Here is a 13,365-nt window from a genome sequence, read left to right as displayed (position 1 = left end):
ATAAATAAATAAATAAATAAAAAGAACATGATACATTGAAAAAAAACACCTGAGTGGAAAATGAAAATTTGACAGGGTAACTCAGAAAGAGAGTTAACAGAAATTTTTAAGTATTATAAAAATATACTTCAAACCTCCAACCAGAAGGCAGATATAAAAGATCATTTTTTTAGCACAATGGACCAAAACTAAATAAACTTAACATATGGGGGGTGGGGGGACGGGGAATCAATCACACAAGAAAAAAAATGACTTAGAAGTATTGTATCTAAAACAGCCTAGAAGTATTTAACAACTGTGAAACTAACAGAAAGTATTATAATTAAGTGATGAATAAGTAAACACGAGTTAAAGTGTGCTATGGATAACAAAGCTAATATCATCTTAGACTTGCATTAACAGAATTATCCAGAAAACAGAAGGAAGTGTCTCTATACTACACTATTTTAGGTTTCACAATACCTTTCAAAAGTTAATTAAGTCAGACATCCAGAAGAGAGCAACTCAGAACTATATTTTACAAGGATTAAGATGGTAGCTGTCTTCAGCTTCAGAATGATGTTTTGGGGTTTTTATTTTTTTATTGGTTCTTTTTTGATGCCACAGGAATGGAGAAGAGAATTTTAATTCGCCAAACAAGAAAATATCCCAAAAGTAGAAAAGACTATCTTATGAGGCATGCTCCCCATCTCAGAAATGAATTTACCAAATTATTTCCTCAATTGGTAGAACATGATCTTTCAAGGGCCATCTAACACTAAGATTCTAAAACAATGAAGAATACTTCATTAATGAATGCTTAAGACTTCACTATTAATTACTGATTAAATCTGTGGAAGAGAAAAGTTTGAGTTGCCAACACAGAGCAATTGAAACAAGCAGTGGGACCAGACTTAACGCTATTTAAATGTAAGATGAACCATAAATTTTCCTGGTAATAACTACCACGCTCTCAAGAAGAGTCTACCAGTAACGCTAAACTTACAAGCCTATGTAATATAAATTTTCAAGCCTATATTCTAAAACGTCTTTAATAAATGTTATCTGTCAAAATAGTTTTCATGCCCCTTCTCAATGATTTCCGTAATTCCACAGTGAAATAATACACATTAGATAACTAACACTTTATTCACAATGCCTCATATTCAGATAACATTTGTGCTGAGACTCTAGAAATCTGAAAACACTAGTTCTTCAGAAACTATACTCCTCCCCACCTCCCCCGATAAAATATCAGCAGGAATGAGATGAACAATAACCAAACACCATTATCAGACACTTGATATTTTCTTCAAGATCAGTGGTTAAGTTCGTTTTAGGAAAAGCAAAGAAAACATACTCACATCTTGGCTCAGTCCAGAAAAGGTTTTCTGAAGCTCCTTGGCAAATTCTAAGTTATGTAGCACTTCTTCATATTTCTCAACTGCTTCCTACCGAACAGGATAAAAAAAATCAATTCTGTGAACTTCTAAGTACAAATATCTCAAAATAAGTTCCTTAATAACAGCAAAGGAGATTTAAGACTTTAGGAACTAGCCATTTACTATACATACTCAAAAAAAGTATGGAGAAAGTATTTAATAGAAGTTACATAAAGTTAAATTTAAAAATTCAATTGTTTATGCTAGAAATCTGAACCATAATAATAATAAAGCTGACTATCTATAAAGTCTAAGGTCAGAGAGGCCTGTGGGTTTTAAGAGCACTGAGCCAATAGGATTCCTCTGTCGATATTCATTCACTACACAAATATATTACACAAATAGCACAGTGAGAATCACACAGATGAAAGCAACCTCAAGAAACTTATACTATGGTAGGAAAGACTTGTAAATAATTACCTATAACAGACAAATTAAGTATTGTGACAGAAATATTGTGTGTATATATATATATATATATATATTTTTTTTTTTTTTTTGGCCACACCGTGCAGCTTGTGGGATCATAGTTCCCCAACCAGGGATTGAACCCGGGCCCTCAGCAGTGAAAGTGCAGAGTCCTAACCACTGGACTTCCAGGGAATTCCCTGTAAATTTAAAGAGGAAAATTTTCTTTGAGATTTCACAGATGAACGAAGTTGATAATTAGAGAAGGGGTAGGTTGTTTTGTTTTGTTTTTTAATTGGGGTATAGTTGTTTTCCAATGTTGTGTTAGTTTCTACTGTACAGTGAAGTAGAATTCCCTGTGCTATACAGCACGTTCTCATTAGTTATCTATTTTTTTGGTGGGACTTTACCTCAAAGGGCCATTATGAAACAGAACAAGATGGGGAACTTGTCCAATCAGACAAAGGCATATTACAAAGCCTCCATGGTTAAAATAATATAATATTCCACTTCTGGGTATCTACCCAAAAGAAATTAAAACATATGCCCACTTAAAGACCTGTAAGTAAATTTATATAGTACATTATTCATTATAGCCCAAAATAAAAACAATCCGAATATTCAGCAACTGGTAAATGGATAAGCAAAATGTGTTATAACCATACAAAGGAATTCTAGTTAGCAATGAAAATAAATGAATTACTGATACATGCTATAACATGGATGAACCTCAAAAACATAATGGTAAGTCAAAAAAGCCGGATGCAAGACTTTATTTTATATGAAATATCCAGAAAAGCCAAATTTATAGAGATAGAAAGCAAATAAGGGCACAAAAGAGAACTTGAAGGGGTTATAGAAATGTTCTAAAACTCGATTGTTGTGATAGCTGCGTAACTCTACAAATTTACTATAAATTATTGAATTGTACGTTTACAATGGGTTAATGTTATAATATATTTATGATACCTCAATAAAGCTGTTTTTAAAATAATCTGATAGTACTACGTCTTTATAAAGGTACAGAACAATAGGAACTCCTGTGTACTCCTTGTCTTAGCATAAATTGGTACAATAATTTTGGAAAATAGTTTAACATTCTTACTATGAAGTTAACTATGGGTATACCCTACAACCCAATGATAGGTATACACCCTGAAGAAATCTTACACCTGTACCTCAGTAACACATATAAGACCAATCAAAGTAGAATGCCAAAAAATAAACAACTCAAACATCCATCTATTTACAGACTACTAAGTAGAGAAAAACAGATGAAATATAGCTACTTGCATCAATATAAAAATCCTAAACATAATGAATAAAAATGATAAACTGAAGAATATACAGTATAACATTTATCATAAGTTTCAAAAAAGCAACCCTAACAGATTTAAGGACAACAAATTAGTCCTGTTAAAACAAAAGGAAGGGAATGAGGGGGAAAAAGTTCAAGGTCAGGTTACAGGAAAGAGAGTTCTGCAAAGGAGCTTCAGTGTTGTTGGTAATATACTATTTGGGTTGAGCAGTGGGTTCTGACACTTGCTTTATTATGCATTGTAACTTACGTGCAATACTTTGTTTGGACTACATATGTCTTAACAAAACAGGTAGAGAGGCCTTCCAAATATAGAACCAAGAATGCACAGATAACATAACCATATCATACAGTCCTCAAAGGGATGTAAAACTAAAAAGGAATACCGCTTCATATCTACTCCCAAATGGTATTAACTTTGACTCAAGAAAAGCAAAATCAAATGGGAACTACCTCGACTTCCCATCATCAAATGTGGATCCATCCTTTCTTTCTCTCTTTCTTTATATACTGGAGGAGATGTCCTTCCACCTGTGCCCTGGATCCTATTCAATTCTGCCTTCATGGGAGATCTTACTCTGATTCTCTCTTTAATGTCTTGAGCCTCTCCCTCTCTGTTGATGCTGAAACCAGCATTTAACAAGTTCAAGTCTCCCCCAACCTAAATAAGAAAAATAAAAAGTGCCTTTCTGGCAACCACATCCTTCCAGTCTCAGACATATATCAAAAATGCCTACACAGTTTCCATTTCCTCCTCAGCCCTTATCAACCTGAATTGTTTCCACCATTCCACCAGAACTGTCCTGGCTAAAGTCAGCGATGTCAGTCCCATCCTTTAAACCTATGCATCTTGTATAGCTCTCATTTTGGTTAACTTCTCAGAAGACTTCAACATAAAGGCATCCTCCTGCTCTACTAAGATCCCTTGTTTTTTTGTAACACTAACTTCCCATTTCTCCAGCTTTTTATTTACCGGCAATTTTTCCGTTAACTATTCTCACCTCAGTTTTTAAGCACTTATAAAGATAATAGGACCTACATCACAGAGATGTGCAATTTAAATGATTTCACGTTTATAAATCACTGAGAATGATGCCTGGCCCGAAAGTAAGTTCACTATCAATATTTTTAGCCACTATCAATATTATTATCCAAACATGAAATGTCAGATTTCTTTAGCATTCTGTCTTACGCTTCTTTTCTGCTTTCTATACTCTCACCCGTGATAGTCTCATCTTTTCTCATGGCTTCAATTAGCAGCCATACAGGTGATAGATCTGTAGACTAAACTTCTCTATGCTCCAGACCTTCTCATAAATACTTACTAGATATCTCACCCTTTAATGTTTCACAGGCACATTAAAATCAATGGTCCAAAATTGAGCTCTTTATCCCATCCTCCCAAAACATTCTTCTCTCCCGGTGTTTCCAAGCCCAATAAATGGTTTTGCCATCCACCCAACTGGTCAAGCCAGAAACCTGGAAACCACTCTTGGTTCTTCTCTCTATTCCTACACAGTACCAAGCTATGTTGATTTTACCTCTCAAATCCAACTACTTTATTCAAACCCCTCTGCCACTATCTTGGTACCAGCTCCCAAAAGCTCTGACCTAGACTACAGGTATAGCAGCTGAAAGCATCAAGTACCCTTGCCTTTTGCTCAAGCACTCACTTGAGTCTCGGTTTTCCGTTTCAAATCCAGACCTCAATCAAAATAGACATTAAAGTTACAAATGGGACTCTAAAAAACTTCATTAAGACACTTTTCTTACTATTTTAAAGGAGAAATCTAACTTTATGTTAGCAATAGTGAAATCTCAGAAGTCTATAGCTTAGTCTCAACAGGCTACTTAAGAGTTACTACCAAAAGAGGTTATATTAGCTAGGCACATATAATCACGCAGATCATAGAAAGCTTTATTTACAGTATTACAAATAACTGTTGGGTTGAAGAAGAAATACAAACTGAATTACAAAATTTCTAGCCAACAATACTGAAAACAGTATCAAATCAAATCTATAGTATCAGCCAAAGCAGTGCTTGAAGTAATAGTCACAGCTTTAAATACATATAGGTTGGTGGGGGGGGGGGGGGAGGACAAATTAAGCACTCAGCTTAAAGATAGAAAATGAAGCAAATAAACCAAAGGAAAGCAAAAAGATAAAAGGCGTAGGAGAGAAAAAATAAAAGCTGGCTTTAAAAAAGAATTTTTTTAAGCTACTCACTAACTTAATTGAGTAAACGAGGAAATACAACCACACAAAGTTAGAAATAAAGTAATACAGAAATAGGCTTTTATAAATAATTACTTTGTCCCAATCTTTGCAAATAATTTTTTAAAACTGGATGAAATATTAGTGATTTTCAAGGAAAAGTTTTAAAAAGTTGACTCCAAAAACAATAAAAATCTAAACAGATCAATTTTCAAAGAAAAAATGGAGAATATTTTCAAAGCACTCCCACCCAAAAAAGAACCAGGCTGACAGTTTGAGAGCATTTCAACCAAACTTTAAAGTATTATGGAAACACTGACACCACATTAATAAAGAATGAACAGGCAGAGCACAGATGTTTAGAGCAGTGAAACTATTCTGTATGTTACTATAACAGTGGATACATGCCATTACGTATTTGTCAAAACCCACAGAATGAGTTGAACCCTAATGTAAGCTATGGACTTTGATGATGATGTGTCAATGTAGGTTCAATTGTAACAAATGTACTACTCTGGTATGGAATGGTGACAGCTGAGAAGGCTGTGCGTGTGTGGTGGGGTCAAGGGGTATACAGGAATTCTCTCTACTGTCGGCTCAATTTCTAAAGCTGCCCAAAAAATAAAGTACACTAAGAAAAAAAGAAGCAAAAATAAAGGCCCCAGAAGTATCTATATTAAGCTAAACTGTATACAGGCTTCAAGAAACTATGGACAAATACAAAGTAACCTATTAGAATCATTATTTTGTAAGATGAGAAATGAACAGAGGAAGGACAGGGTGAAAGAAAAACTATCTTTTTTAATATTTCCTGATTTCTAAACTATGTGAATTACTTGCAACTTTAAAAACTAAACTTAGAGCTTTTAAATTAAGTACTATACTACTGACAACAGTTCTCTGAGGGGTCAGATTATAGATTTTTTTTCTTCTGACTCATCTGCATTTTCTAAATTTCTACCTTAAGTATATATTCCTTGTATGAGATGTTATTTCTCAAAAGTACCACTAACTATATAATTAATCACACCTAAAAACCTAACATTCAATCACTTTATATTTAGTAAATCTATATGTAATACATATTTAAATGCCTACCATATACTATAAACCATTCTAAGTACTAGGAAAACAACAGTGACAGACAAAATCTCTACTTTAATGGAACTTACAGTGTAAGAGAAGGAGAGATAAAACTTTACAGTTTGTCACAGAAGCACTTTTATTAAGAAAATTAAAGCAAGGAAAGGAGCAAAAGAGTGTGAATGGGGGAATGGAGGTATGGTATTGTCAGGACATGCGTTACTAAGATGACCTTCAAATAAAAAGCTGAAGGAGATTGGGAATGGAGCCATTTAGACATCTGGGAAAAAAGCATCCCAGGCAGTAAGAACAGCACATGCAAAAGCCCTGAAGTAGAAGTGTGGCTGGGATGTTTGAGGACCAGCAAGAAGGCCAGTGTTGCTGGGATGAAGCCAGCAAGAGAGAGCAGTGCAGGAAATGCAATAAAGATGTAAAAGGAAGTGGGGAGCACATTCCGTAGGGCCTTATAGGACATTTTGCCACCATGATGGGAACCAATAGGGAGGGACTTTTGAGCAGAGGAATGACCATCTGACTTGTATTTGAAAAGAATTACTGAGGCTACTATGTTAAGAATAGACTTGGAGAGAGAGCAGAAATAGAAAAACCTGTGAGGAAGCTGTTACAGTAATGCAGATGAAAGGTGATGTGGTGTGGAACAGGAAGGAAGAAGCAGAATTTATGAGAAATGGTCTGTTTCTGGATTTATTTTGAAGGCAGAATTGACCAGACTTGCTGATGGGCTAGATATGAGGTATGAAGAGAAAAACGAGAAATTCTCCAAGGTTTTGGGCAACTCCATCCTTCTAATTCATCAAGCCATTAACTGACATAGTGAAGGTTAAAGGAGGAACAGGTTCTGGGAAGCAAAATGAAGTCAAAGATGTCAAAGACAACTGGACATAAGAATCTAGAGTTGAGAGGACTCATCTATTGGCAATATAAATTTGGCATTTGTCAGGATATTACTCAAGAAATCTAAATTAATACTATAGAAGCAACATGTAGTTGTGAAGGCAGTAATGAAATGCTGAGATTAAAGTTTACCTGGCTGGAGCTCTGAAATATAGCATATCCTCGACATTTCTTACAGAGCTATCATGAGAACCACCAACCTCCCCACTCTCATCCCCTATGTTTCCCCAAAGTCAAAAACACTACTGTAACAGAACATTTCCTCCAAGGGTATTTACACAAAGGGAAGTTTCATCACTTTAAAAGTTATCGAATATACCATGACTACTTAAAAACAAAGCCATGTTGAAACGCTGAAATGTCCAGCTAAGTCCTTTCACCAGCTATCTAAGCCCATCATTCTCGGAGCTCAGACAATTCAAATCTGTGCCTCAGCAAAACTGTAATTTACTACATCACAAAAATTCGAGGTCAGTGAAGAACAGCCAATATGGCAAGGGAAAAGCCCTTGAATACCAGGACCTATGATTCACAACCAAAAATTTTAGTTAAAAAAGATAAAAGACAATAGATCTACAAGCTAGATCTAATAAGTTTTAGATTAATTTTGTCCCCATCTTAGCCAGGAGATGTGATCAGGTCAAAATGGCAAACATCAATAAAGCATCTTTTAAATTTTCCATATAGCAAAAACTCTCCTTCACCATATTAGATAAAATTTGCAATTACCAGGTATATCATGGGAAGGTAAACAATATTTTTAAATGTGGTAAATAGTAAATAGTTATAGTAAGATTTTAAAAAAAAAAAAAAGGCCCAACATCTATCTATCAGATAAACATGCCTCCTGCGAAGGAACATGGCAATTCAGGATAGAAAAGCAGGATGAAACCATCAAAGGAATTAGAGGGAAGCAACTAGAGAAAACCAAGGTAAGCTGTAGTAAATATTCTTTTATATTTCAGAGCAGAGAGATGTTAGGTTTAGAAAAATAGAAAGCTAGATGATTCCCTGCTCTTCTCCTTTAGTCCACTCTAGTGAAAGGTTAATTTAAATCCATACGTTAACTCTTAGCGATAGTCTACATTTTCCCTCTTATTTGACAACACACACACCCATCCGTACACCATCTACTAGTGCAAAAGAAGTAAAGTCAAAACTATGAGATCTAATAGGTGAAGACAAAGTCTTTGAAAAATCCAGTGGATTCTCACTCTTCTTTTTTAGCCTATCAAATCTTTGGTCTCCCCCAAATTCATCTAGAGTTTTACTAAGAAAAGAAAATCAGTAGGTCTGGCCAAAGGATCATAAACCACTTACCAACTGGTCTGGATTAAGTTGCTCTCCATTTTTCAGGCGATCCTTGTAATCTTCCAGTTTGAGCTACAAAAGAGAAACTTGTATCTACTACAACCTGATATAAAATTCTGAAACAAACTAAATACCAGACTGTTCCTTATGAAAACAAAGTTCTTGAAGTTAGCTATCAATCTGTAAGAATAACATTTTACTACGAGGCAAGCAGAAATTGTAGGTGAGTTCCAGTCAGGGAAAAAAATATTACACACAATCAACATTAGTCTGGAATTACAAAAGTTAAGCAGTAATAAAACCTTTTTCTCTTAATGGCCTCTATAATTAGACTACGTGACACACAGGGATTTAATCAATCATATGCTCCTAACCCAGTGGTGCTCAATCAGGGGCAATTTTGTCCCCCAAGGTTATACGACAATGTCTGGAGACATTTTTGGTTATCACAACTTGGGGGATGGGAGGGAGGAAGAAGGTGCTACTGGCGTCTTGTGGGTAGAGGCCAGGGATGCTGCTGAACATCCTACAGTGCAAAGGACAGCCCCCCCACAACCAAGAATTATCCAGCCCAAAATGTCAATAGTGTTGAGACTGAGAAGTCCTACTCTAACCTCATACTGAAACTGTTACCTGTTGAATTATGTAGGCATTTGTTCCATAGGAAACTTCCTAATGGAAGTACAGAAATGTAAAATACTTCTTTTCTAGAATTATAGTAGCCTCAACTTGCAGCTATTTTTCATATAAAATTTGATATTTAAGTAAATAGATGACAAATTAACTGCATTTATTGTCCACATAATAATGACATGACCCTTTATGGTATTCTAAAAGCAATGTTTAGGCTCCTTCCATATTGGCTGGATAGCTTTAAAATGCTCTTCCAGAAGCTTGAAACAAATGTGTAAGTACTGACCAGATTGGTATTCACAATTAAAGAGGCACTATAGTTAAACTGAAGAGCATAATTATACATATATATGTAGTTCCTCCACCTGGGGTAAGACATTAATGAGTCTCTATCAATAGATCCTGCTTTGACTAATTTCCCACAGTGGCAGGGGATTTGTGCTGACCCAGGCACACTCACCTTATCACACTTGTGATCAACTGCATGCATTCAAAAGACAACTGGTGAGAGCTAGGGCTACAGAGAAGCTACTAGTAACTGGCTCTTCTTCACTACCTTCCTAGTGTGTGTGTTGGTGGGGGGGGGGGCGCCAAGGGAGGGGAGAAGGGGGAGGAAAAAAGAGTCAACCAGACTCTTAAAAATCTCTTCACCCTCCTCCATTAAAAGCAACTTTCCTAGGGTTTAACTAGGTCTTGGCATAAAAATATTTAAGAGTTCCTAGGTCCAGATAGTTATTAACTCACCTTACTATCCCAAGCAAAAGAGAATCATGACACAACAAAGCTACGTGCAGTACTGTTTCACAGGCTACATGACTCAGGAAATGAAGAATGATTTGGATCTTTACATCAGCATTTACTGTAACGTTAGGCTGATTATAACCCTGAGTAACTTCACAAGGCTCTCTACAATGCTTTCACCTACCAATCTTAAACGATAACCTAGCAACACAAAAATTAGTGCTAAAACATTTTCTGGCTCTACCATCATTAAAGCTTCCAAAGACTGCAGCAGCTATACTGCAATATCAACTGCTGCAGAAAGTCACAAGGAAAACAAGCTAAAAAATTCAGACTATTACTCATTTATGAAAAGAAACATTAATACTACACTCAAGGAATTAATCTGACGTAAAGTAGCCAGCTCTTCAAGTATTTCAACAGTAGCATGCATAATAATTTTACCATGAAGAATATTTTTATTCAATTATTCTGACAAATCAAACAGAAAGTGTTTAATATAGCCAATATTTAGCCCACTTGTACATTTTAGCCAGCTAAATCTCAAGGTTACTTAAATCTTTAGGAAAAAAATCTTTAGGAAGAATACCTATGAGCCCTGATAGAAAGCAAAAATGCCAGTTCCTTAACCCTTATTTAAGATGGTGCATATACAGGGCTGGGAGGAAAAAAAAAAAGTTACCTTCTTTTTCTCGATGTTTCTGATTTTGTGTTTAAGGCATATGAGTCCATTATCAATATATGTCTCATATGCTTGGGAAGGAGAGGCAGCAGAACCGAGAGCAGGCTGCAAGGGGCTCATGGCCCGCTGGCTTTCCCCATGCTGACTGTGGTTCACTTGGGGCTTGGCTGACTTCATATTCCCCTCCTTTCCCTCCTCCGAATGGCCTGAAGGTGACTGGTAACCAAATGGAGATGAAGAGAGTTGCACCATTGAAACAGATGAGTCTGAAAGAGGGAAGAAAAAAACAAAGTATAAAAGTCAATTACGACTAGAGGCTTTAAATTCCCTTAAAAGTCTAGACCCACGCCCTCAAAATTCTCTTCCACAGAAGTGAGCTCAAAACCTAATGATGCTTTAAATACCACACTTCCATTTCACTACCTTGAAGGCAATTAGTGCCACGCACTGGCGCCTTTACGTAGGCAAAAATCTACAATATGGGGGACGTTTCCAGAAATTCAATTTCCCACACAGGGATGAAGAGCCGCTAAACAAGCAGTGGCTTCAGAGCTGAGGGCAATCCACATATTGAATAATTTCTATGGTCAAGTGATGACACACAAAAAATAAGCCTTCCCCATTGGGACAAGGCAGCCATTCGAAACTCTCTACATTATCCCTCACCAGCATCCCCGACCCCAATCACTAACAACGACTTTTAAAAGAAAATCCCGAGCACACACAATTCTTTTAGAGCTCTCATTCACTAAGTGAAGAGAAACTTCTTGAACAAGAATGCTAACTTCCCTTTGATTGCTCTGGGGCCTATAAGGCAAGTCCGTCACTACTGGACATTTAGAGCAAGGTACTCTGTGAAGCTGAGACCGCCCCGAGTTGGTGTTCAGTTTTGTTTAGACTAACCACTCACATCCAACCGGTTTAAGGGCTCATCCTGGCGAGTCTTACACCGTCCCGACCGTGACCCTAGCTCCCCCTCCACCCCCGCGCATCAGCGCTATTCCCCCCACTCCCCTTGAGGAGCATCCCCAAAGCAAGGGCACAACAGGCCCCAGGCAGCCGGCGCGGATCCCAAGCCCCTGCAGGGCCCGGGCGAGAGGCGCTTCTACGCGACGGGCCCTCGGCACCCCGAAGGCAGCGACCCCCGCCCTCCCCACAGTCCTCCGGACGCCGAAGCACACGGCCGGGGCCACTTCTGCAGGTGCCTCTAGGAGACCGACCTGCAGTAAGACGCACGGGCCACCTGCCCTCCAGGGCCCCGCCCCGAGGATGCCAAGCCTCCCCTGCACTCACGGCGGCGGCCGCCCAACCCTGCCCACCCACGCGGGCCGGCCACCTGACCCCGCGCCGCCGACCCAGGCCGCGGCAGCCAGGCTTCACCTCCGCAGGCCGCCGAGGCCGCTGCCGCCGCCACTGCCGCAGCACGGGCCCGCCTTCGAAAGCCGGCGGGAGCCAGGAGAGCTGCGGAGGTGGACCAGCGCCACCCCGCACTCGCGTCTCCTCCTCCAGTCTCCTCCCTCTCCCGTCCCAGGCCTCGCTGGCCGGGTCTGCGGCGCCGGACGCTCCGCCGACTTAGCCGCTCTCACCTAGGCCCGCCCTCAACCCCGCACGGGGCTTATATGGGCGCGCCCCGCCCCCAACCGCTCTCCCAGCCTCGGGCCGCCGCCGCCTCCTCCTTCCGGTTCCCAGGTCCTGCAGCCGCCGGCCTCCGCCCGGGGGGCGTTTGCGCCAGGCCCAGCTGCGGCGCGAAGTCGGTCGCGAGAGGGCGCGTTCTCCCAGCGATTGCGCAGATTGCGGGGCACCAGGTGGGCCTGCTGAGTCGCCGCCGGGAGCTGGCGGGCCGCAGACCCGGCAGCCCTACCCGACCTTGATGATTGCATCCAGTAACAATTGGATGTGCGACCTTGAACAGGTGATTTCGATCACTCGAAAAGCGCAGCGAGCCCTTTGTGGAATTGCCAGTTAAACCGAGCTTGAGCCTCTGGTGGTTGAGGTGGGCACTGTTGAAATGCAGGGATGCCTTTGACCCCCAGATTCCATCCTTCACAGTAGGACGGGGAAAAAATCAGTTTCCTCAGAAAGGATAGCATGTATGAGCAAAATGCTCCAAACCAGCGTTGCCATAAAAACGGAGTGGGTGACTCCGCAACCTTCAGTAACAAGATTTTATTTAGGCTGTGTCATTTGTTGCTTTGAAACAGATTAATTCGTTGTCACTCAGAGAAAAAGCTGATAAAAATCTTGGTAAGGTTGCATCAAATTAAGAGAAAAGGCTGGAAATACATCAGTGTTTCTGAAGGAAGTTATGGTGTTTCTCATACCAAAAGAATAAGAGGGGAAAAAAAGAAAAGAAAAACAGGAATACCTACCATGTGTCCAGCTATTACACCAAATAGAATTGTTTTAGGTCCTGTCCTTGGGGCTCTGATAAAAGTTATTTAGACTAGCAAGAGAAGAACAGAGAAAAATCAGAAGTATAATCAAGGAAACCAAAGTCCAGTTTAAAAAGTGTTGGGGAAACCTACACAAAAATTATCATGTTTTTTAACATTTCTTGATACAGTATTTTGCCAGTTTTTATCTGTGTTCTTTTCCGTCTCTGGAAACCTATTGTACCTTAATGTTTCATTTTAGCTTT

General features: G+C 39.1%; 1 protein-coding gene across 37 annotated transcripts in view; it reads right to left on the bottom strand.

Annotated features, from left to right (window-relative positions):
- Positions 1–12,303, bottom strand: part of CAPRIN2 (caprin family member 2) — a 41,911-nt gene extending 29,608 nt beyond the window's left edge. For 26 of the 37 annotated variants that reach the window (XM_079936209.1, XM_079936231.1, XM_079936220.1 and 23 more), the window contains exons 1-4: positions 12,108–12,261; positions 10,728–10,993; positions 8,681–8,743; positions 1,344–1,430 (exon numbers count right to left, since the gene is read on the bottom strand). In XM_079936209.1, coding sequence (XP_079792335.1) covers positions 1,344–1,430; positions 8,681–8,743; positions 10,728–10,979 — 402 coding nt within the window. In that variant the 5' untranslated portion in view covers positions 10,980–10,993; positions 12,108–12,261. The other 11 variants (XM_079936210.1, XM_079936233.1, XM_079936223.1 and 8 more) reach the window with 4 other exon arrangements.
- Positions 12,304–13,365: the final 1,062 nt, after the last annotated feature.

The sequence above is a fragment of the Stenella coeruleoalba genome, assembly GCF_951394435.1.
Source record: "Stenella coeruleoalba genome assembly, chromosome: 11".
In the NCBI taxonomy this organism is placed as follows: domain Eukaryota; kingdom Metazoa; phylum Chordata; class Mammalia; order Artiodactyla; family Delphinidae; genus Stenella; species Stenella coeruleoalba.
Note: the sequence above shows the minus strand (reverse complement) of the source record. Positions and strands in the feature narration are given on the sequence as shown.